The following is a 24,078-nucleotide window of genomic DNA, read 5'->3' on the forward strand; positions in this document are numbered from 1 at the left end:
CTGTATACTATCACCACCACAGCACTGTGAAGAGCACAAGTGCTAGAGTGGGATAGTGGGCATTAGATGAGTGTATATGCTACATTTCCTAGATATAGTGGAAGTTATGGCTTAATTCCCTTGCCTGTGTGTCACTGCTTGCATTTCAGTGTATTTGCATATACATTTGCTTGAACACTGTCCTTCACAGCAAACCACATGGAAATGAAATTGTTCATCCCAGTGGTATAGCAAGGCTCTCTGGTGCCTCACAGACCCCACTCCACAGACCCCACCTCACACAGACAGCTGTCTGCCCTCTCCCTGCCACCCTCTGCAGCTGTCCGCAGCTCAGTCTTTCTCCCCTCAGTTACATGCAGGGAGCTGCTGCTTGGCTGTCCTGAGCAGCCCTGCAGGCCGGAGATGCAGAGGCCCAGGCTGAGCTGGGCCTGGTGGGGAGCGCTGACACTGTGCCATGTCTCTTTGGGCAGGCAGTGGCAGCCCTGGGAGGGGTAGCTCAGCTGCAGGGGGGCCAACATGAATTTGGGGGGACTCTAGCCCACAAAGCCCTCCCAGTGCCACAGCCCACAAAGGCACAGCGTGGCACGGTGCTCCTGGCATGGCTGGCCCAGCCCCAACAGCACCCCTGTCCCCCTCCCAGGTAAGGTATGACTCTCGGCCTGGCACAGCCCCTTCTCCCTAAGACGCAGTGTCACCTGGCCTGCAGGCACAGTGCATCTCTTCAGGCAAGACCCCAGCCCTGGCCCCCTAGCCCCATTGGTGGAGGAGAGGCCCTGCTTTCAGCTCCCAGGGAAGCAAGCATGAAAGACGCAATTTTAAACTCAGCACTGAAAACAGAAACCAAGTTTCAACTCCGGCTTTCACTTCCTTGCTGGTGAGGATCCTGGGCCCCGAACTGGGATGGGCCCCTGGGCATGTGTGCCCAGTTTGCCCGTGCATTAATCCACCTATGGCCTGGCTGCCTGGCTGGTGCTCCCCCCAGTCCTGTAGCCGGGGGCCATGGCCCCTCCTTGGTACGCCACTAGTTCATCCCCTCCCAGTAGCTAATCAGGTCCCCTGCATGTTTGGGATGGCCCTCTGCAAAGATGTGTTACTAACTAGCAGTATTCATGATGTGTCTCTTTTCCCAGTTCATGTATGAAAGGCTAACTTACTAGGCACCAGGACAAATAATATTTCTCTCTCAAAGGGTCTGTCCTTAGTTAAATAAATAAAATGAAATACCTCATCAAGTGCAAATACAAAAACCAAAATGTGTAACCATGGTTTCACAGAGCAGGAAATGTATTGGATTGATTACACTCAGTCAGATTATATCCATATGCCAGAACTTGTAAAGTGCCATGGTTTCATTTAGAGCATTGCTAATAATTACAGTAAGAGAACACAGTTCCCAGACTGAAAGGTGCCAGTTAGAAAAGAAGGAAATGCCTTCTTGGGGGAAGAGAAACCAGTGTAGATTAGAAACTGGTACAGCCCCATTCCCAGTATAACTGCTCAGATATTACAAACAGAAATTCATGCATGTCAGAGGTCTGTTCTGCTGCTTTTTTTCAGATAACAATATTTATGATTCAATAATGTATTGTCTTTGTCAGTACTAGGTACTGAACCAAAATCTCCAAATCTAAGAGAATGAATTCTAGTTCCTCAAACATATTTGATGCTTAACTCAGTGAAATCCATACGGGTTGGGGAGCCATTTGACTTGGAATTACTTATGTGGTTCTAGGCCTAAATCCTCTACCTGACACCCATTGTGCAGTCATGTCCTATGTGAGATCAGGCACAGAGTTGAACATATGGTGTACTCTTTAAGCAATGGGCTGCATAGTCCATTGACTTACAGTTTTTTAGGGGAAGTGGTCTCAAATTCCAATTTTATAAGTATTAGAGCTACCAGATGTGATATTTACAACACTTCATCTGTTAAACAAAGAAGATTCAGTCTTTCAATCAATAATCATAAAGAATACCACATGATTTAAGTAATCAATGTCATATCACAAATACCAAATAATGAAGGGAATTGTTGTCAAACACCACCAAGCTGAAATTGCCTCCTGAGCTATGTTTCAAGTTTTCATAAATCATGAATGTATTTGCAATATTAGAATGGGCTAATTTTTTTGAATAATGTGTTCAAAATTCATTTTGAGAATCTGGCATTTGTATTATGACTGCAGTTTCTTTCTACCTAGTATAGGTATGGGAGTTCATTAGCTTATTACAGGCTGAAAGAAGCATTGTCCGGTAGATTGGTCATTAGGTGCTAAGAGAGCTATATTTTTAATTCCAAACTCTTCCACCTGTGTGTTCTGTAGCTATGGCAGGGGTTGGTGATTTACAGATCCCTGATGGACTGGGCTGTTGATCAGATTCTCACATAAACTGTAGAGCTACGTAGCATGTTGGTTCCACTATTCTTCATTTTGCATCTAGCACTGAATCACTCTACAGCAAGAATGTTTCCACAAGACTTATTAAAACAACATGAAAAAATATTGTATCCATGTAATTATGTATGAAAGAGGGTGGAAAAAAGAACCTGCCATACACTGCGAAGTTAACCAATTAAAAGCTAGAAAATGCCAGATTTATAGTGACCTATGAAAGTGTAATTCATTTCCCTGTACCATGAATGAAGCAGAGGTCCTCTGGGCGAGAAACATATGTGAACATGCAGTTAAAAACTTAAAAAATACATTGTATTTATTGTGAAGGAGATAGAGATGGAGAAAGGGACGATCAGCATCCTGAACTCCTGTGTGGAGCAGCGCTGGCAGTGGCAGGCTGAAGACACTACAGCATTTCCAGAGCAGCATTAAGCTCTGTATTGGTAGGGGTTGGGCATGGAGCAGTATTTCTGGCCCCAGACAGGGGCACAGTGATGGTGGCGGGGGGCAGCAGGCTGAATTCTCTCCAGGAAGCAGACAGCCGGAGACTGCAGCCAAGCAGCCTGCCCAGCCAGAGCAGCAGGGTGCTCAGAAGAGCACGATCTGACAGCTCAGACAATCAGCAGAAGCTGAGCCAGGGACCAACACTTGCTGCTGACCAGAGACAGCAGGATTAATTTCAGGTCCGAGTGACCCTGGGTGGAGGTGGACCAAACCAAAGATCCAAGGACTCAGCCAGAACATACCCCATGGACAATATTAGTGGACGCAGGGGTAAGGGAAGAACCCATGGTCTACACCCTTCTCGAGGCCCCAAGCTCTGTAATAGAACAGGGGCTACAGGAGGCTTCAGAGTTCACAACTGGACCTTTAGAATAAGGGCCAGGGGGTAATACAGCCAACAGGACTTCCAAAGGGACTTTACACAACAAGCCTGGGGGCAGTGAAATGTGCAATTATCCAAGCATCTCAGATTGGGAGAAGTTTATGATTTGTGCCAGCATGGTAAATCAGCACTGGCTATCCCCCATGGCATATTGATTGATTTGGAGCTATCAGGCCCAGGACTGGACTTTAAGGCCTGAGCTATTTAACTGGCAACTGCTGAGGCTCAGCATGGAACAAGGCCATAGTGGAATTAGGACCAGCCGAGAAGATGGCTGTACAGTGACTATAAGGAACATGTGTTGCTAGAGTCATCAGAAACTCCTGACATTATCCATCTCTGTTGGAGTCCAGATGTAGTTGGAGTCCAGGGTGAGGTAAAGGGGAGGTTTGGAGTCCAATGAAGAGAACAGGGTGAGGAGTCTGGAAGGTCACCTATGGGGAACTGCCTCCCATAAATTACTAGTCATGTCAGGTGAGAAGCATAATATCACATAGTCAGACCAAGCGACCAAGTCTAGGCTCCATCCTGTTGCCACTGGTAGGGCATAGACCCCTGGGTAGGAGTCTCAAACCATACAATACTTACAGCCAGCACATTTATCATTAATTATAATTATTCAATGTATTATTAATAATTATATTGTTGTTTATTGCATTATTTGTGTGCACATGCTCATGAGCACTGTAACCTATTCAGGACCAACTTCTTCCAATACACTTGCCATGTCTACTGGAAGACTATGTCTATAATGAGATCGATCCTCCCCATTCTTTCTAAGTTTTAGGGCATGGGTACACAAACAAGCTATGGCAAGGTAAAAAAAGGGGTGGCAATTTCTGATGGAGACAGAGGGATATAAAACAGATACCTTGTGATCCTGTGTTCCCTGAGAATAGATAGCACCACAAAAAATTGATTTTTGGAGGCAGCTGATCATTCCAGGATGCTAGGAGGGGACACAGGGGGTGGGGGTGGGGGGAAGACATGGATGGGGGATGAGCAATGTTACTGGCCATCTGTGTATTCTTTTGTGGCTTTGGTTCATTGTGCTAATGTGTTTGTGTTGCAAGCAGTGTCAGAGGATTTGTGCATTGGTACTGGGGGTAAACGATGACTCCTCCCCCCCCCCCCCCCCCCCCACACAAAAAAAGGGAGAAAGCGGAGAATAGAGAGGCTAATGCTAGAAGGGAAAGTGTTAGCAGCTTGTTAAGGCAGGAAGGTGTTTACAAAAACTCAGAATGCTGCTGTGTAAGCAAAGAGTCAGCGCTGAGAAGTTAGTTAGAGCAGAAAGAGATAGCCTGAGCCACAGAAAAAAAAATGGGTCTTATCAGAGAGTTCAGAGAGGGACTGAGAGTAGGGGCTGAAGAGCAGGGCCCAGCCAAACGTCATGAAAATATGGAAAGCCAGGGGCTCTCAGGCTGGAAGGTGTGAGAGTCAGAGTCAGTAACTTGTGGCCCAGGAGTGGCCAGGAGAGAGTGAGACCAGATGGGTCCAGAGGCTCAGAGTGGAGCCAAGAGAGAAAGAGAGAGATCTGATGAAAGGTCTGACTGATTAATGTGGTGGAGCTACTTGTGGTGGGGAGGGGGGTCATCTCTACAAAATGCCACACGTTGCCACCCCAGGGAAAGGGCGCCTGAAAACCTTAACTTCCACTGCCTTGGAGGTCACCCTTTGATGGGAAAAGGCTAAGCTAGAGGGAGCATACTCTGACAGGAAAACCCTTGGTGAAGGTTAAGGAGAGAAGATGTGTGGCTTTGAGAAGGCAACCCAGGCATTTGCACTTTGAGAAGAACGGACTGCTGAAGAAGCAGCCCCTGCAAGGAGCTAAGAGGGGACTGTCTGGATCAACTCCAGCCCAGAGTGTTAACAGATAAATGGATTGACAGCTGAGACCTGTACTGCATCCTTAAGTTTGACAAGTAGAAGATAAGATGATGTACTATATCACTAAAAAAAGGATGGAGGCCTAGATGGCAAGGGCCAGGGCCCATTGATAAAAGCCAGCCATAGTGTCAAAAGTAATTCCATGACATGAATTAACCTAAAGAGGGTTGGGCTCCTCTCTTTTTGTCTTTCTGTTTTGCAGGATGTGGACCACCACTATAGTACCAGGAAGTTTGCTTGGTATGCAGAGAAAAGTGTGCATAGTAATTGTGTTTGGCTATTGCTGTAAGTGGTTGTGATATTAACTGTGCTAGACTATGAATTGTAAAGCAGAACTTCTTGATAGGTTACAGAGTATCTGTGGAGTGGCTACAGGAAATGGTGCATTGTGTGGAGCAAGACCTCCAGGGCCTGAAAGAGTTCAGCCATGCCAAAGATCAAAAAGGCTGAATTGACCATTTGTTTTTGTTGTCATCCTTTTATTTGTTTTTGTGTTTCTTGTTTTGCTTTGTTTGTGCTAGATATGTATTTTAGGCTTTTTATAGTAGGAGCAGTAATGCAATGTAGCTTTATTAATTCCCAGAATTTGTGCAAAGATCAAGAACAAGGAGTAGAATGGTGGGATCCTGATGGAAACCAGGAATGCTGCTTGTACAGGACGGGTCTGACCCTGGGCGGGAAGGGCCTGACCCTTGGAATTTCTATAGGCTTTTGCACAATGAGGGGCACTGTTAGTGCTATGATACCACCAAGCATCTATTTGGGATGACAAGGAAAGCATTGTCCATTGTACACAAGGTGTAAAATTGCTGGGAACATGTTGGATCCAAAAAGATTCTGACCATGGAATGTTTCTCTGGTTTAAACAGCTATCTTGACAATCAGATGAGGCAGTGATTGATGAGTGGGATGCTACCTGGAATGCTGAGTAAAAGGTTTAATAGGCATCTTGGGCTGTACATTCCCTGGCCGCAGTATGGGAGGCCTGTTTAAACTTTATTAGCTAAAACTCGGTTGCCAGGTTAGGGAATATTGAGGCAAAAGACTGAGTCAGAGGGGTATGGGTAACATTTGGACAATGATTAAGGGTTCGTCACAGTGTCCAGTCCATTGGAGCCACTGATCATGAATGCCATCATACTTTTCCCAGGACAACTGGTGGAGGTCCTCCCCACAAATCTCATGAGCATTCTAGGTAATTTCCTTGATTATGTTCCATTTATGATGTGAAAGTATAAGATCTTCATGGAGGGTATTGATGGCTAGAAAATGGTTCTTAGAGGTTTGCTTTTGGGAATTGGTTTGTAGGTAAAGTAGACATTGCATTAGATCAACGGTCTGGGGGAAATGGCAAGGGTTAGCTGATTTCTAAAAGCCTGTTTGTGACAAAGTTTCCTTCAAGGCCCACTGTGTCTGACACAGGCACACCACAAGCAGACACAGGCTGGGAAACTGAAGACATCTACCACACTGTTTCATAGCATAGATAAGGGACTCTGCAGCATTGCAGCATTGGCACCAGTTCATGTGTGCATGTGATGGGTTTGTGACACAGAGGAATATGCTGACAGGACATAACATGGAGAGTCATCAGAGTGGTAGAAAGAATACAAAAAGAGGGATTTCAGAACAGCAAAAGGTCCTGATAGGGGAACCTGAGGCCACTTTGGCAGAGGGCATACCACCAGCCCATCTCAGCTACCATCACTACTGCCCTCAAATAAGACACACACCTTATTTTGGGAAGGCAGAATGAAATAAAAAAGATGTTTCCTGTCATGGCTGAATGCTGACTGCAGCAGCTGTGGCTGTGAGAGGGTTAATACTGTAGCTCTGACCCTGGAGGGTGAACTCTGTCTTGTCCCTTCCTGAGGCTGGTAGCATCTTACAGCAGTGTCTTCATGGTTGCTTCTATTCCAGTAAAGAAAAATTGGCTTCCTTGCTTAACACATGCACCCCAATTTTGGAAAGTTGAGTTTTGGGGAAAAGGTGTAAGTGGTATGTGAGTAAATATGGTAGTTATCACAAGAGTAGCTGACAAACTATAAGCCCCCTTACTATTTGACCCCATAGCAGAGGCATAACTAACAAGTTTTTCATCCTGGACAAAACCCCTACATCTTGTGGGGGTTCTGAGAGCCAAAGAGCTGCTGCCTGTAGCTGCTATGATGTCCATACACCTGGCTGCTGTGCTCCTGCATGAGGTTGAAACTACCTAGCACAGCATCCAGGTGCATGGACAGTAAGTCAGTACCCAGGGCTAGTGCCCTGCTCATCTACCTTTTTTAAATGTTATTGCCTGACAGCAAGTTAGTTTTGTGCCCATGCCCCAACTTGCCTTGGTAAAGGGAGAGTAGTATAGTGGAATTGCTGAACTGTTTATAACTGTTTTCTTTTTTAGGTTTCCCAATCCTAACTGGACATATATGTATAGCACCATATGGCTGAATTTTGGCCCTTGGTGCAGACAAGCTGAATAAGGTTTTCTGAAACCCCTAAGCTCATTGTTTAGGGATGTGAAAGTCTTTGCCCAGACTCACTACCTTGAAAAATGGGATAGGAGGGGCACAGCAATACCAGCCAAAGTATTTGCTTAGACCTTAATCCATCACAACTCCCATTGATCCCTGTAGGAGCTTAGCCTGAGTAGGAACTTCTGAGTGAAATCCTGTGCATCAAATTCATTGGGTATTCTTATATTTAAACTTCAGTCCTGCACTAAAACAAAATTTTCATTGATGTTAATAGGAGTTTTACCTGAATTAAGGAATGGAGAATGATGGCTGGTATTAGACAAATGAATCTTTTGAAATAGGAAAATTGTATAGTATAGGAAAATCTAGATATCTTCTATTTAAAAAAATGGAATACACTGCCTCTAAATTGTCTTTTTAAAAATTTATGAAGTAATTTAATATATTTTAAATCAGGAAATATACACATTGATTTTTAATGTTTTAGGTACAACTAAACATAAAATATGAATCATATGGACAGTTCATGTTTCAAAAACATCTCAGAATGTTTGCTTATTATAGTAAGAGCATTCACTATGCATTTCAGGTGTCAGGGTTTTCTTTCATTAACAGGAAAAAATGCCATTTCTATTCCTAATGTAAAATAACAGCTCTGTTTTCATTTTCCCTTTTTAGTCATTACAAGGTTTTTATTTTTAAGCCTTTATGGTAACATTTTAACTTATTTTCCTTGTGGGCTGTTTGAAACCATGGAGCCTTCATTTGTGATGATTGTATTAAATCCATCTGAACAATAGGCACCTGCTGCCCATGTTTATCTTAATTATAAATGTCAGAGCTCTTTGTCCTGTACACGCAAAACAGGGTTGTTAAACTTTCTAAAAGGCAACAGTCTCACATTGTATTGTATGTTAATAACCTGACCACATCTGAAAAAAATATTGATCTTTAGTAATTAGTTAAAAAATGATTAACTACTCGTACAATATGTTGTTCTAATTAGTCATAAAGAGACATTAGAGAGAAACGTTAAACTGCAGCAAACGCCTGCTTTTTTTCTGGAAATTTTCTGAATTTTTTGTGTTTTTTTAATTTTGGCATAATATAGGACAGGATATAAATCTGTCACAAACTGAAAGTAAAGATGAATTTCTATGTACCTTGCAAAAAACTTGCACAGGGCCACCTGAAAGAAAAATGACATCTACATAGCTAAGTAAGTACAGGCAGTCAGAATCCCAAGGCTGAATCAAATCACTCTTCACAGGTTAGGTTAAACTGTGTAGATTGAACTGATAAGCTAGTGAACAGGCATTCACTTTTGATTCTGGAAATGCAGCCACATGTCTGCACTGGCCCACACCAGAAGCTGCCTCCCTGCTCAGCTGGAGCAGACAGCTTGGGCCAAGGCTAGCCTACCCAACCTGAGGTGGGTGGGGAGGGACTACAGGGGAGGTGCTAAGCATCCTGGGATGCTGGGGGACTGTGAGTTAACTTGAATCTGGATAGGATCTGAGGCAGAAGTTCAATAAACCAATTTAACCTAAATCAGTTAGTCTGATACCACATCCATCAAGGGTAACTTAAACTGGTTTTGGCCATTTTGAAAGCAGTTCATGTGCACTGAACTTCTGTTATCTTACAGATTTGAACCAGTTTACAGTCACTTATACTGGTTTCTGTGTAATTTCTGTCCCTAGCCCAGATGTCTTCAGAAACCATTGAAACCATCAGTTTTTTAGCACTTCAAAGATGGTAATCAGCACACACGAAATTAATACCCTCATTCTAACAGCAAATTTTAAGGAGGCCTGCAGACTTTAAAAACAAACCAAAACTGTATGTTACAGGAAGAAGCAGCATGTTACTTCAACCCAGCTTTACAGCATCTGTACAGATCGGGTGCTTCAGCAGGGCTTTTTGGTGCTTTTATCTAAAGCTGATTCAATCAGCTATTACATAAAAGTGCCAAAAATCCTTACTAAAGCATCTGATCTATACAGACATCAGGCAATCTGGGTCCAACTAACATGCTGCCTCTACTGGGCATGTGCTGGGCTCAGCATGGGAGCATGCAGAGTTTAAAGTGCTGTTTTAATGCAGCCCATTTTTCCTGGCCATTTTCCTGGTCATTCTCATCATAATTGCACCATCTTGTTCATAATGTTTGATGGCCACTTTGCCTCTACAGCATTTATAATTCATGATTAAAGAGAGAGAGAGAGAGAATGTGTCTTTGAACAGAGTCTGGGTGCCCTCCATAGATATTCAGTTTGAGGTCCCAGTTCAGGGTTCATTGTAATTATAATCCTCTTTCTCCCATCATTGTTTTTTTCTAGTCTTACAGAAAACTCAGAGAATACAAAAAAATTCAATTCTTCTTTAATCGGTTATTGCAAGGTAGTGCTGGCAAGCAATGTTGTATCTTTGCTCAGAGGGCAAAGGCCCAGATCCTCCTTCACTGGGAATTAGGTTTCTTAAGACTGCAAAGCAGTGTTTTCCAAACTTCTAAAGTCACTGAAACCTTTGTACCGTTTCTGCTCTGGACCCCTTACCCCTATCCTGAAGACTGACATGGAGCCAGGCAACCCAACCCAGCTACTGTGGAGCACTGCCTCCTGGCCTGCTCTACCATTACCCTCAATCTCTTTTTGCAGAACCCCTGATGACCTATCATGGATCCCCAGGGTTCCACAGAACATAGTTTGAAAACCACTGCCTTAAAGGATCTGGACTCAAGTGCATTATACGATAATCTTGTGCATTATACGATATATTGAAACAAATAGCAAAATCCCTTCCACCTGATTAATGCTAAGATTTCAGCTTCTCAAGTATTTCTAAAAAGAAGGAATTTCAATGTATCAGGATGGTGTATTAGCTATTCATTAACTAGCAGTCCAGTTGATTTGTTCCTCTGATCTGAACACTACATTTATATGCTATATTCATCTTGGATTTGCAATTTTATATATTCAATGTACTTACCCACAGAAGTAATTATCACTGTAAAATGAGTTTCATCTCGTTTCCCAGTCACGTTATTGTAAGCACAGCACATATAATCTATTGTTCTCTGGGTCACTTTACCCGATGGAATTTCCAGATGGGGGCCATATTTGATAACATAGGTGGCATTATCAGCCCTTTGAATCCATGAATAAGTATTTGGTGGATTGGAATCTGCTGAGCAATCAAAAAGAATATCTTCTCCTACATCAACCGTAAACACCTCTCCAACTTTCAGGCCTTTATCTGAATTAACTGTAAGTCCATAAGGCCCATCTGTATTAATATGAACAAGAAAAATTATTATAATGGAGAAAATAAAAGTTTACATATATTTTTTATTTAATTTTTTTAAGAGCCAGACTTTGCCTTTCAATTTGCTCCCATTAGGTTCAATTATTTTGATTTCAAAGGCCTCAGATTAATTCAGTTTGACATGTAATGGTCTTAGCTCACAATGTGACCACTTGACGTTGATTTGCTAAGGTGAATTTCAACCATGTGCAGAGAAACAGCATAAGGCCAGAATGCCTGCATACTTTTTATTCTCTCAAAAGAACCTTAGGTAGAACTGAAGCAGTGTTGGAAGAATGGTGTATTGAAACCATATGCCTTCTTTTCATTCTCTGCAATGGAGTACATTTGACCCTTTATACTTAAATACAAAGGTTACTGGGATAATCTATTTCTGTTTACTTGTAAAGATCATTAAATTGGCATTGACATATACCTATGTAAACATTTATTGTAATACTTGTTATACAGTATTTACTTATGAAACTATCCTACCCTTAGTAAGACATAGCAGGGTGTGTCTCCCATACCCTCAGACAATTTGTTTTTCATAAATGACCTTTAAAGAAAACTTTAACCTTTCCCTCTTTTTACTGCATTTCAGGTATTTCAACATTTCCTGCAATAGCAAACCCATGTTTGGCCCTAACTAGAAAAGGCTTAGGTGAAAGAGAGTTGTCCAGCTACAATGTATCTGTTAGTCAAAAAGTCCAGCAGCTCAATATTTTATGGTGTTGTCCTACATCTGCACAGTAGAATAAAGAAAACCAAATGTATTGGATTATGATAAGAATATTTCAACTGCTGTTTTAGCTAGATAATGTGAGACCATTATTACTTCTCTTAGTTTTTTAAATGTAAGAATAAAATCTTGCTTTGTAAGCAATTAAGTATAAGAAATATAATAGACGATGCAGCAATGGAAACTTGCCTCTCTTGGAGCAGCTTCTTAGTGTACAGAAACCAGATTATCACCACATTGTTTATCAAATATCATAAGGTTCAGATGAGAAACTAATGCTCATAACCCAAATAGTGACAGGTGCTGAGCCACAAAGCAGTATTCAAAGCAGATGTTAGACATATTTTTACTAATGAACCTTGGCTCTATTATTCTACCAAGCTACTGCTAAATTACTCTTACATTATGTTATAACAAAAAGATTGCTAAATCAATAATCTGATATGTCCATATTAGCAGGTATAAGCAAACAACATATCTATTTTTAGTGTGCCTCTTTGGAAGCAATAACATAAAAATAACCAAGAAATGAGCAGCAATTTGTGAAGCTGAAAATTCTGTAAGGTTAGCTAGACTTTTGGCATAATTCTGACTTCCTTTTCATCACTTACCAGGAAAATGTCTTATACATTTTGATTTATGGTGTTCTTATGAGATTGACTTATCTCTGAGCAACACACAGGCAAAGAAACTATAAGCAATGTAAAACTAGCTGTTTTATAATTTCCCGTTTGAGGAAGAATTTAAATAAATTACATTGGTATACACCCACCAGAGAATGAAAGAAATACCATGAATCAAGACGGCCCACTTTTAGCCTTATCTTGATGCCACAATACAAGATTATTTAGCTCTCTTTCCATTATACTTAGTATTAAGGGAAGGCTTCTCTCTTTCCCATTCTAATCAAGACTATAGATTACAACAGTTTCTTACTTGGGAAGTATAAGAAAAACTCACTTTGAATTGCATCAGTGGTGCTCCAACTTCATCTATTAGGTGACACTAGGACAAAAAATGAAGCTTTTCTATGCCAGGTTCTGAACTTGCTATCCCTACATTGTTTCCACCGTTTTCTGTTCCTAGGAAGTCTGTTTACTACATCATTATAAGTATTTCTGAATTTAGATGAACTCTCCACAGTCTGCCTTTCAGCTTCTTGGTTCCCATTCTTATTGGCCTTTCCTTTGCAAGGCCTTCCAAAAACCTAGCACCTGATTGGGGATGAAAAGCCAGGCAAATTCTTTTGTTGGGATGCACTCAAAGCAATGCTATTTTTCTGTTATATGCAATAAAAATGTTCAAAATGAATTAATTTTAAGAATCAATATGCTATTTTGTGCTTTTTGGTACCTTCTGACAGCTGTTACCACCCAGCCATTCATTTTCCCTGCCTTCGTGATTTTATTTTCCAAAACAGATTGTATTTCTATTGGTAATATAGTCAGTCTTCATATGTAGTCACTGAATCCAACCATACTTAGGAATATGGTATTAGAGTGTTCATTAAGCATCTTTTCCTACTTCCAAAAAATATAATGGGAGGGTTCCCATAGTCTTCAATTGAATGAAACTAGACACTTTGCTAATATCCGGCACCACAATGCAGTGCACCATCATACTGATCATAGTACTACATAAATGAAAAACACTAACATGATCATTACACTTCTGTATAAGAAATTTGAAAATTCCTAGGATGCGCTAGAAAAGCTGCTTTAAAAGTGGTAGCTAAAAGACAAAAAACCCTGAAAACTGTGGCAGAGGCTAGTCTGATTAAACTGACTTCAAAATTTAATGCAGGTAGTGAGACTACTAAATCTAATAAGGACATTAGAAAAGCACTGTGACATTACAATACAGTGCAGGCTGGTGTATGAATCCAGACAGCTACATTGCGTGGTCTCCCTACTTGATATGCAGTGTCATGAGAATCTAATATGCAGTGTAGTGCTATTCAGACATGACAGCAGGAGCAGATTCATAACTTCATTTAAAGCTATTTTCATCTGTATTTCAGACATGGTTTCTTAGATGCAGATAAACTGGCAACTTCTCTTTAGGACTAAATGGGTGTGTATACATGTCACCATGCTTTAGTACTTCCAAAAGGAACAGCTCAGTAAAGTACAGCTCAGTAACCGCTCATACTGCACCGTGCATGCGGCACATGGTTAGATTTTCCTGCTGTGTCGCCATAGCGGTGTGCTAAAATGGAAGAGTGTGCTGCTATGGCAATGTAGCTGCTGATCACGTGTAGACTCACATGACTGCTACGTCACCGTAGCATGCAGCACAGCAACATAAGTGACATAAGGCAACGTGCAGATGTGTTCCATTATGTTTATCTCTCAATGAGTGCAGCAGCTTCTGCTACAACAGCCATGCAAGCAGACTTATCAGTTCTCTCCCTTTCTTGTAATGATTTTTCTGAATGAGGTGTTTACTTGTTAAGCACTGTGAGATGCATTATTTTTAGAATTAATAGACAAATAGAATAATATTCACATGTAACATCGACTGAACCAAAGAAGTTTTTGATTAAAAATAATTCCTTCCTTGGTTCACTCAATTCTTATCCTCAATTTTAGTATCATTCCTGGAAGAAATGAATCTCTTGCTTCAGCAAAGCCTGTTTAGTAAATGACGTGTAAAATAATAAATCACCTATTCTGAGTAACAATTTACTGCTCTGTGGGAATATTTCAGATTGCTCCTATCATCATGAGACTGTTATCCATGTAGTTTCTGAGCAGATGGTAGGTATTTACTGTGAGTGACCTTTTTATCACTTACAGAAACTCCCTGCAGCACTGGCATATGGTGCGTACAGACCCTGGAGCCTGTACTAGATTATTATTGACAAGTGGTAGCTAAAAGACAAAAAACCCTGTAAACTGTGGCAGAGGCTAGTCTGATTAAACTGACTTGAAAATTGAATGGAGGTAGTGAGTCTACTAAACCTAATGAGAACATGGAAAGAACTTCAAGTACTGTTCTTTCTTGGCCAATGGCTAAAGATTTACGCAAATATTGCAAAATATGATATTAATTTTTTTGGTAAACATTTTGACAGGTAGCTTGTTAATTTTTCCTTTATGCTTTTGAGAAACATAAAACCCCAAATATTAAAAAAAACCCAATATCAAACATTTTGATATTAAGGTAACTTTGATATTTTAAAATTTTACAAGAATAATTGCTTTTAATTTTTTATCAGCTTTAAATCAGGCAAGAGGCAGTACAATACTTAATTCTGAAATATAGCCCAGCATGCAGAGAATTGCTGCCTGAACTTGGAAAGATATCCATAGAATAATCCACTTGTTTTCATGAATAATATAGGAGCTGCATATAAAGGCTACTTCCTTCTCATTGTGGTTACCAATGCAAATATATTCTTTGGAGGTTAGTAGATGCTGAAACTAAATACAGTTGTCATCTATCAGAATTTGTCAAGGACTGATATATAAATCAGAATGGAAGCAACATATGAGATATGTATCCCATGTTACTATACTGCAAGAAGCTTGTCATGTTATTGTGGGTTTCAGCTTTGCTGTAACATTTTATTTTGTCATCTTTCTGTTTATCTTTCATATTCATTTCTTATTAAGGCTAGAAAAGCAGCACGGACAATGAATTCATGCATGTGTGGCCCTTGATCTAAACCTTTTTGTTCCTAAAAAAAATATCCAAATCAAGGATATACAAGTGCAGCAGTGCACATACTGCCTTTGAAAACCTGTTCCCTTACGAAAGCCAGTTTGTTACTTTCTCACCATAGACAGTTAATAAACTGCTAGAACTGGTCATTTCACTTTAGAGCTGTTATAGGTCCTCTGCTTGGTGTGGGTAGAAACACAACTTTCCCCTCAGCTCCTACATATTATTTTTATAACTCTAATTTAAAAAAAAGCCAGCTAAAAGTCCCTTTATCCATGTTTGCTATAATATATTCTTCACTGGGCAGAATTGGCTCTCTTTCCTCAGCTCAGTAGGGTGGCTGACACTGAAGGATGGATATATAATTCACCTCTGCATGTCATTAAAAATACTGGATTAGAAAGTCAGATATGGCATAAAGAAAATGCAATGTATACAGAATCACAGAAAACTAGGGGCAAAAGGGGCCTCAGGAAGTCATCTAATCCAATATCTAGAGCAGTGGTTCCCAACTCCAGGTTGTGACCCAAATTAGGGTCTCAGGGGCAATGCCAGTGGTGCCGCACAGAAAAGATGAGCTGTGCTACCTGCTGGGAGCTCCCCCACCCCTGGGCTGCCACCGACACCACACTCTGCTCCCAGCAGCGAGGTGCATAAAAAAAAGGTTGGGAACTACTGATCTAGAGCAATATTAGCTTTTGGGGGAATCTTTGTAACACTGGTATGGTGATAATGAAAATCCTCACCTCCAACACCTCAAAAATCAATAAAGAATTTTTCATCTGTGAATAAATGTACTGACTTGGAGACAGTTTAGACAAATTGTTGGTTTTATTTTAAGCAGATTATTTCATTCATATCAGTGTCCTTTATCAGTAAAGGCTTTGCCATTATCCAATGAACTGCATAACCTGCTTAATATCGTCATCATATTTTTCATATTATTACTGGTCTAATCTAGGCCTTTATCCTAGGATTGCATTTACCTTTTCCATGGCTGCAACACACTGGTGGTTCACAGTCATCATGTAATCAAGTAGCATACCTAGGTCCTTCCTCCTCAGTCTTTTCAAACTGGTAAGTCTCTATCTTATAGCAGAAATTCTTGGTATTATTCCCTAACTGCATAACCTTACATCTTATACTGCTGAATTTCATGCCATTCGTATTGCTCCAGTCTGCAAGGTTATCCAGTTATTTCTGTATAGCATCCTGCTCCTCCTTCATGTTGATGATACCTCCTAACTTGGTATTTTTGGCCAGTTTCTTAAGAACATATCCGCTTCTTGTGCTAAGGTGACTAATACAAATAATAAGCAAGATCAGTCCTGAGACCTATCCTGTAGAAATTCCTTTAATTAATTCCTTCCAGCCTGATATTTCTCTTTTTAGCACTACTCATTGATTCCTCCCTTTTATCCAGTTTCTCATGTACTGCACAATTATTCTACTGGTACCCACCCTGCCCAAGTTTGATGGCCTTTTCATTTTGAGGTGTTTGAAATTCAGACCTGAATTCTGCAGCTGAAGCTAATCTTTAACAGCTCCATAAAGTTTAGTATGTTCTTTATTAAATTATTATGGAGCAGTACAGCTGGCTTATTAGTCTAGTCTGCTTTGAGTGGAAACCATCATATAAACACAAATTAAGTGCTTTCTTCCTATTCTACAGTTAGCAGTTGTCTCTCTAGAAAGCTCAGTTAGACAAAAGTATTCATGAATATTTAATATACTCACAATATATAATTGGTGTAATTATCTCACTTTCCATCACACTGACAGGGTTGGTTGCCAAACAACTGTAATTTCCAATGTCTTCTTTCACAACGGGAACAATCAAAAGTGTGTCATTGTTTGAGGAAAAGGTGTAACTAGGGCTGGCATGGATAGGTTTCCCATTTTTCATCCACTGGTAAGCTACCCTTGTCCCTTTTCTCACAGTACATGTTAGTGTAATGTTCCCCACATACTCCACTGCCCCTGAAGAAGGTTGGGTATGTACAATTGGCTCTGTGACAGGAACTGTAAGATAGAGACATGAAGGGTTATAAACAAGAGTTGCCATTTAGAATATCAGTAGATCTCCTTTACTGCCCAGGTGATATAAATGACATTTACCTTTTTTTAGAAAGTGTTTACACTTCAGTTTTTACATTCTTAAAAGTTCAAAACATCATCTGGTGCCAACAGACATACTTTCAGTCATGGTAATAAAGCTAGGAAGATTTATATTAACTGAGAATATGACATAAAGATTGGAGGGCAAGTATGTTTTTGATTAGGACATGCAAGTAATAGCAGTCACAGGGGTGGTTTTAAGCAACAAGTCACAACCTTATTAAGCTTAGACATTTAAGAGGGCTCCCACCTTGTCTCCCATAATTTGGATAGCCCATCCTCAGCCTACCAGTAGGATTCAACTCATGCTCGTGAATGCTTCCCCCTTTACACCATGACAGGAACAAAAGGTATCACAGGGGGGATTATGGTATGCAAAGACTTCAGATCTCCCCTTCTCCTGTAAATAAAAGGGTTTACTGGGTTCCCTTTTTAGTCTGGAAGCTGGTCCTTTGGCAATCACAAAAAGCCAGATTCCAGATACCCAGATCAAAATCTAAATTAATGAAGAGATGAAGAGCCAACCTCCCATGACCATCTTGCTGACCAGTTGGTGAAGAGACCCTTGCAAGAGGTGCCCTCTTTTGTGCTCTTTTACTTCCTCCCACCCCTATTCTGGGACTGTTCATCACCTGCAGTCAGATCAAGACAGGTTGGTGTTATTTTCTCTTGGGGAAAAAAGGAATAACCAGATACACACGTGTGTTTTTTCCATACATATGAATAACTTTCACTGACATTAATGGACGCTACTAAAACTAGTAGCTACTAGTACTAGCACTAACAGGAGAACAGACCCATATCTTTTTGTACCTATTGACAGGTAGGAGAAAGGAAGCCTAGCTCACACAAGGCCCTACACTTAGAGCCATAGGTTTGTCTTCAGAGCTGGCTTTCAGGTTATATGAACCCAATCTCTAGCTCCTTTGCAGTATAGAATCCTGAATAGGCATCTGCCTCTAAAAGTCACCTCAAAGAGTGGGTCCCAACTAGAAGAAAAAAGTACTATGTGAAAATTATTGCAGCCTCAAGGCAAATAAGGGTGGCAGAATCAAGCTGTATGAAAACAGATCACTTCCTAAGGTCACTGTGGTTCATCCAATTACACATTAGTGATATGGTGTCTACACAAACCCAGTTGGATTTACTTGAGATGAATAAGGTAACAATCAGTATTTTAAGTTTGTTTAGTAATAAACTGCTGTCATGCTTAACTCCTACAGTTCTAGAAAATAAGCATAACATGACTTCTCTGCCAGTGGATTTGTCCATGCAGAGTCAGATTGAATTCTATAAACCTGTAGGGGATTCCAGATGAATAGTTCTTCACTAATGTGCAGTTTTGTTTGCAACATGGGGGGAAAAACAGTATTTTATTTACTTACCATCAACAGCTACTTGAATTTTTTGACTGGCTGCTATTGTCTCATTTCCACGAACATTGACTTTTACAATGTAATTGCCTTCATCACTAATATGTAGAGGATTGATCATCAAAGATGCATTTGGTGGTATGAGGGTAAACTTTTGCTGATATTCCAAATCTGGAACTACTGACTGGTTTACAGAACTAAGTAAATATTTAAGCGTAGTTGGAGGTCCTTCGAACAGCCATATTATTTGGATTTCTGAAGCTGTGATGTTGAAATTGTAGTCAACAGCAAGATTGAGTGGCTTCCCCTCAATGCCCTGGATAGTATGTGAGGGTACTGTCAACTTCAGTGCAGAACAAATACCTGTATACAAGTACAAAGTAGGTAAAACTGGAAACAGCAAATTCTAAATGGAAATTCTCATGGAGAAATTATTGCCATAATTAAACTTCTTTCTAATAGATCTGATCCTGCTCCCATGGAAAGACAGCTAGTGATTTACTGGAGTTGGACCAAGTTTTATTTGAAAACTACTCCATTTTTCCTGAAACTAAATATATGTCTATTCCTGGGGTAGAATGTTTTTCAGAAGTTTAACAAAAATCAAAAGAGGCATTGGAAGATTGTGTTGTTGCTGTTTAATCTTGATGCTCTGTAGAGTAAATAAAACAACAATTCCTAAACAAATTATTTCATGAAATAGGTAAGGTTGGAGGTGTTTTGACAAAGTCCAGCTAATACTACTAAACATCAAATTCCCTTTACAACAAACTTAGTCTCAAAAAACAACACCCTCCCCCCATGGTGAAAATCTGAAAATGAATAGGTAAGGACCAGCCAATACAACCCATCATCCTTTGTTATTATCCCAGCTAATTTATAAGCTTGTCTAGCTTTCAGAGACTAATAATATGGTATGATATCAGCATAGCAGCATCTATAAAAGTAGCATCTGCTATAAATATTTTTTCCAACAGGTAACTGGCAGAAAATAGGAAAAAGGGCAAGTTTGAACATCAAAGGTATGACCGTAGTTAAAAGTAATATGTGAGGGATGAATTAATGCCTAGAAAAGGAGCATCAGTGCAGAGACCACTATCACAACTAAACCACAGTCTCTTTAATGTACAGCAAAGAAAAAACGCTTGGTTTTGTCACACTAGGGTCACTACCAATGAAACAAAGAGAAATTGAGAGGTTAAAAGCCATATTTCACGTGTCCATAGTAATTTGTGGAGAAAAATGGGTCTATATGTTACTGTCTGGGAACATTTAGAGCCAGTTGAGCACAGAACAGGAGAGATAAAGGAAGTAACATTATTTCCCTCTTCAGGACAATGAGCTGCAGGGCAGTAGTCTGTTGGGGTGGGGCTTTAACAGACTCAGTGCAAACTTCCCTGTTTTCATGCTCTGATGATATGATCAGGTTTAATCAATGTGTGGGAACATCTGTATGGGCATAAGGAAGTGAGTATTGGAGAAGTTGTTTTTAGATAAGGGAGTTTTTTTAAACATTGATTTTTTTAAGAGTAATGTTGGTTGACTTTGGGTTCCTAAATAAAAGTCTTCATCAGAGTTTTGATGAAGACAAGTCCAAACATTTAAACTTCTAACAGAATCACTTATATTGAAGAAGCAATTAAATGCTACAATGAACTCAAGTTAATGGAGTAGACCTTCACTTAATTCTTAATAATATTGCCAGCAAGCAAATATCACGTGAAATACGGTTTCAAGACCAATTTTGTCTGATTTTTTGGTTAACGCTATCCTGGAAAGTTTTCAGAAGCACATGAATAACCCAGGAACTTAAATTCTGTTAAAAGCCAACTGGACTTGAGTCCCTAACATTTTATCCATGTCTACAATAAGTGAATCACAGGATAATATACTACTGTTCACAATAATAGTGGCAGTAACCCAGTAGTATATTTTATTGATGAAATACGTAAAGTGTGAGGTGTTTCAGAATCTAACAGCTAAACAGTAGCCCATGCTATATGCCTGTGACATAATGGGGAAAATTTATAGCAGCAGGGAACACTGATGATGGCAGCATCAGACACGCCCATTCTTTATGACTATTTAGGGAAGCAATGTGGCCCAGTAAGTGATCATTACACACAAAGTGGTTTTATTTTGAAATTACTGTTATTTTCTGAAACTTTCATATATACACGTGTTACTTCAGCTACATCTAGGATAGGAGTTATAGTCCCTACCAATGTAAACTTGGTCAAATTTTAATAAAATGAAAAGGATGCCTAAAATTAGGCTTCTAAATTTACATTTACATTAAGTTGCCTGAGTTCCAAAATGCTGTGTGTCCTATATATCCCATAATAGTTGATAGGAGTGCTTAGTATTCAGCATTTCAAAAAACAAGGTACTTGTTTTATGCATACATAAACATGCACTTGCAAGCCTAACTTAATCAACCATTTTTCAAAATGAAAAATAAAACTAGTGAGCACTAGGTTTAATTTAGTTTCACCCCATTAAGTATATAGATGTTAAGATACTTACATGAACCTCTCAGAATATATAATGAAATCAATTTTAAAGACAATTGTTCAGGAAATTCCATTTTTCACATCATGTTATCTCATGCAGTAATTAAGAATAGTCAAAATCTAAACATATGGCTATGTATAACTTGCTAAATTTAATGTGTTTTTCTTGCCAGTAACATAGACTCTATAAAGCTAGTTTTTCTATATTGACTATAAACTTTTTGGTTTTACCAAAGTGACCTCCATCTGGAACTCAAAGTGATCTATGTTTTGCTTCCATATCACTCTTTTGAGTATTAGCAAGCACAACAGAGCTACTATTTACATAAAACAAAGTCTGCCGCTTTAGTTTAAATAAAAACTATGACATCATATTTTGTGTTTACTGCATAAACTGAAACCTGCTTAGTGAGGTTTCATTATTCCCTGAAATTTAAAGCACACATCCTTTTTATTATCCTAGAAAAAATACGATTCTATTCTCAACTGTTTAGCATCCTGTATAAAAGGTGGGCAAAAATCAGAACGGTGATTTTTTTCACAGATGTAAATGCCTACACAAGGGGGAAAGCACCATAGTTTTTATAAGTCCTAGAGTTCAGACATATTGCTTATCTACTCTGTCCAGAGGCCCAAGTTTTCCTATCCTTAATGGAACAACATTTCTGTAGATGTTTGCTTTATATATACATCTGACAAAAGCACACTGAAGGTAATGGAAAGACTTTTATTGACTTCAGTGGGATTTGGACCATGCCTTTGATCACAAAATTAGAGTGTTATAGTAATAGAAAGCAATCCATACATGAAAAAGTTTATAAAGGTCTGTATCTGAAAGTGTATGTTGGCATGACTTCTTCATGTATGACTTAGCACTTAAATACAACGATTTAGAAACCAAGTACAGAAATAACATTAGACTTTAGTGAAGGCTTCAACAAAGATGTTATACACATATAGCAGGCAAGAAGTATTTTTTTTTAATTAATTGAAAATATTCAGTGTTACTAAAAATCCTTATTAATGTATTTTTTCGGGAATTGCAAGCTCAACTGATGTAAAACTACAAATGTCAGATAAAATTCCCCTTCACAAAGGACTGAACTCCAAATTTAGCAAAATACTTTACAGTAAATTAAGTTCTTCAAGCAGAGGAAAGAAATGTAAAGCCAATATCACTTAAATTTATGTTATAGAAAGATACATTTACAATGTTACAGATTCCTTATATAAATAACTAAATAAAACAAACCTTGATTCTAAAAAGTTTTAGAAATAACATTAGAGAGGTAAAAAGAGAATTGTATCTAACATTGCAGCAGATTTCTAGAAAAGTACCTGGGGCATTCTTTTCTGTCAAATGCATGGATGACAAATGTATGCTTATAATAGTGGCACCTAAGTACCCTGCGTACCGAGGAGAAAGTATTATGAGCAGGAAAGCAGCCTCTGCTCTATTAAATGACCAGGTGAGAGTCTGTGGTAGGAGTTAGTTGGAAACTTAAACTTTAATAAAATCTATATTATTCTTCTTTTCAAAATATAAAATCATAATCATAGTGATTATTAAAAAAATCCTAGCCAGATTAAACTTGTCCTTTCACCCAGTAAATGTAGCAGTGCCAAAATTAGATTATTTCCTTGAACCATTTTTTTTTGTTTTTTGTAAATTATTTTCCTCAAGTAACCTGGGCATGAAAAGTATATTTTTCTTTAAGGATACCCTTATCAAGATTGTATACCAAAGCAACATGTGTAAATAGTACCTTATTACTTTTGCATCTTCACAACCAGACATTATTTTGGGAAACTGAAAGATAATACTATACTGTCAAACAAACTAAATTCACTTTCAGAAGATAGTTTTAGACAAACAACAACAACTGTCAGGCTAAACGTTACAAACATATAACATATTCAGTGATGACGTTTTACTTAAAAATCACATATAACAAGTATTATACAATAGCTGACAAACTTTCTGCTTTTGTACTTAAAAAGCATACTACTAGGTTAAATACATGTAGGCTGACTTTTTTTTAAAAAGAATGCAAAAATTAAAAAAAAAAATTCTTTAACATTTAAAAATATACATATCCAAAGAATCTTGTCTACATATCAATAAACCACTTGTCCCCGGTGAAAACAAACAGGCATAATACTACATTGCCTCTCTTACCTAAAAGCAGAAAATATATTTTGCACTGTAACTCACAAAATGAGTTGCTAAAGGGCTCCATGAAAGCATCGTGTCCCATACAAATAACACCTTCTTCTCTGGGCTAAGCCAGTGCTTGGTCCAGCAGCTGCTGGCTTATTTGCTAGGGAAATCAGCAGTGAGTTAACAGACCCTATCCTGCCTCTTGCCTTGTGTGATTTGAATATGCATATACAAAGGACACAGGGAGTGGGAACACCTGTTAGATTAGTACTCAACATCTTCATTGCCTGTGACTTTATCATAATCTTTCTCCAGTTTATTCCTAGCAAATGTGGTCCAAAGTGTGATAAACAGGGTACAGGGTATGAATTGCTCTGCATCAAAAGAAATAAATGTACATACACCATGTAAAACTTATACAGGTATTGAGGTGGTATACTGTTAAATAGTTATACAGTGAAACACCAGTGATCTGCTAAACAGTTACCTTAACTTCAAATAGGATCCTAATAGGTAGAAATATCATCCTCTTCCAATGGTAGGATCCCTACATGTA

General features: G+C 39.2%; 1 protein-coding gene across 3 annotated transcripts in view; it reads right to left on the bottom strand.

The window, feature by feature from the left end:
• The window catches only part of HEPACAM2 (HEPACAM family member 2), a 44,066-nt gene extending 20,401 nt beyond the window's left edge, over nucleotides 1-23,665 (bottom strand). For all 3 annotated transcript variants that reach the window (XM_025206811.1, XM_025206808.1, XM_025206810.1), the window contains exons 1-4: nucleotides 23,541-23,665; nucleotides 18,861-19,211; nucleotides 17,095-17,379; nucleotides 10,635-10,931 (exon numbers count right to left, since the gene is read on the bottom strand). In XM_025206811.1, the coding sequence (XP_025062596.1) occupies nucleotides 10,635-10,931; nucleotides 17,095-17,379; nucleotides 18,861-19,211; nucleotides 23,541-23,619 (1,012 nt within the window). In that variant the 5' untranslated portion in view covers nucleotides 23,620-23,665. The remainder of the gene's footprint in view (nucleotides 1-10,634; nucleotides 10,932-17,094; nucleotides 17,380-18,860; nucleotides 19,212-23,540) is intronic.
• Between the last annotated feature and the right edge of the window lie 413 nt (nucleotides 23,666-24,078).

This window comes from Alligator sinensis, unplaced genomic scaffold (genome assembly GCF_000455745.1).
Source record: "Alligator sinensis unplaced genomic scaffold, ASM45574v1 scaffold436_1, whole genome shotgun sequence".
Taxonomy (NCBI): domain Eukaryota; kingdom Metazoa; phylum Chordata; order Crocodylia; family Alligatoridae; genus Alligator; species Alligator sinensis.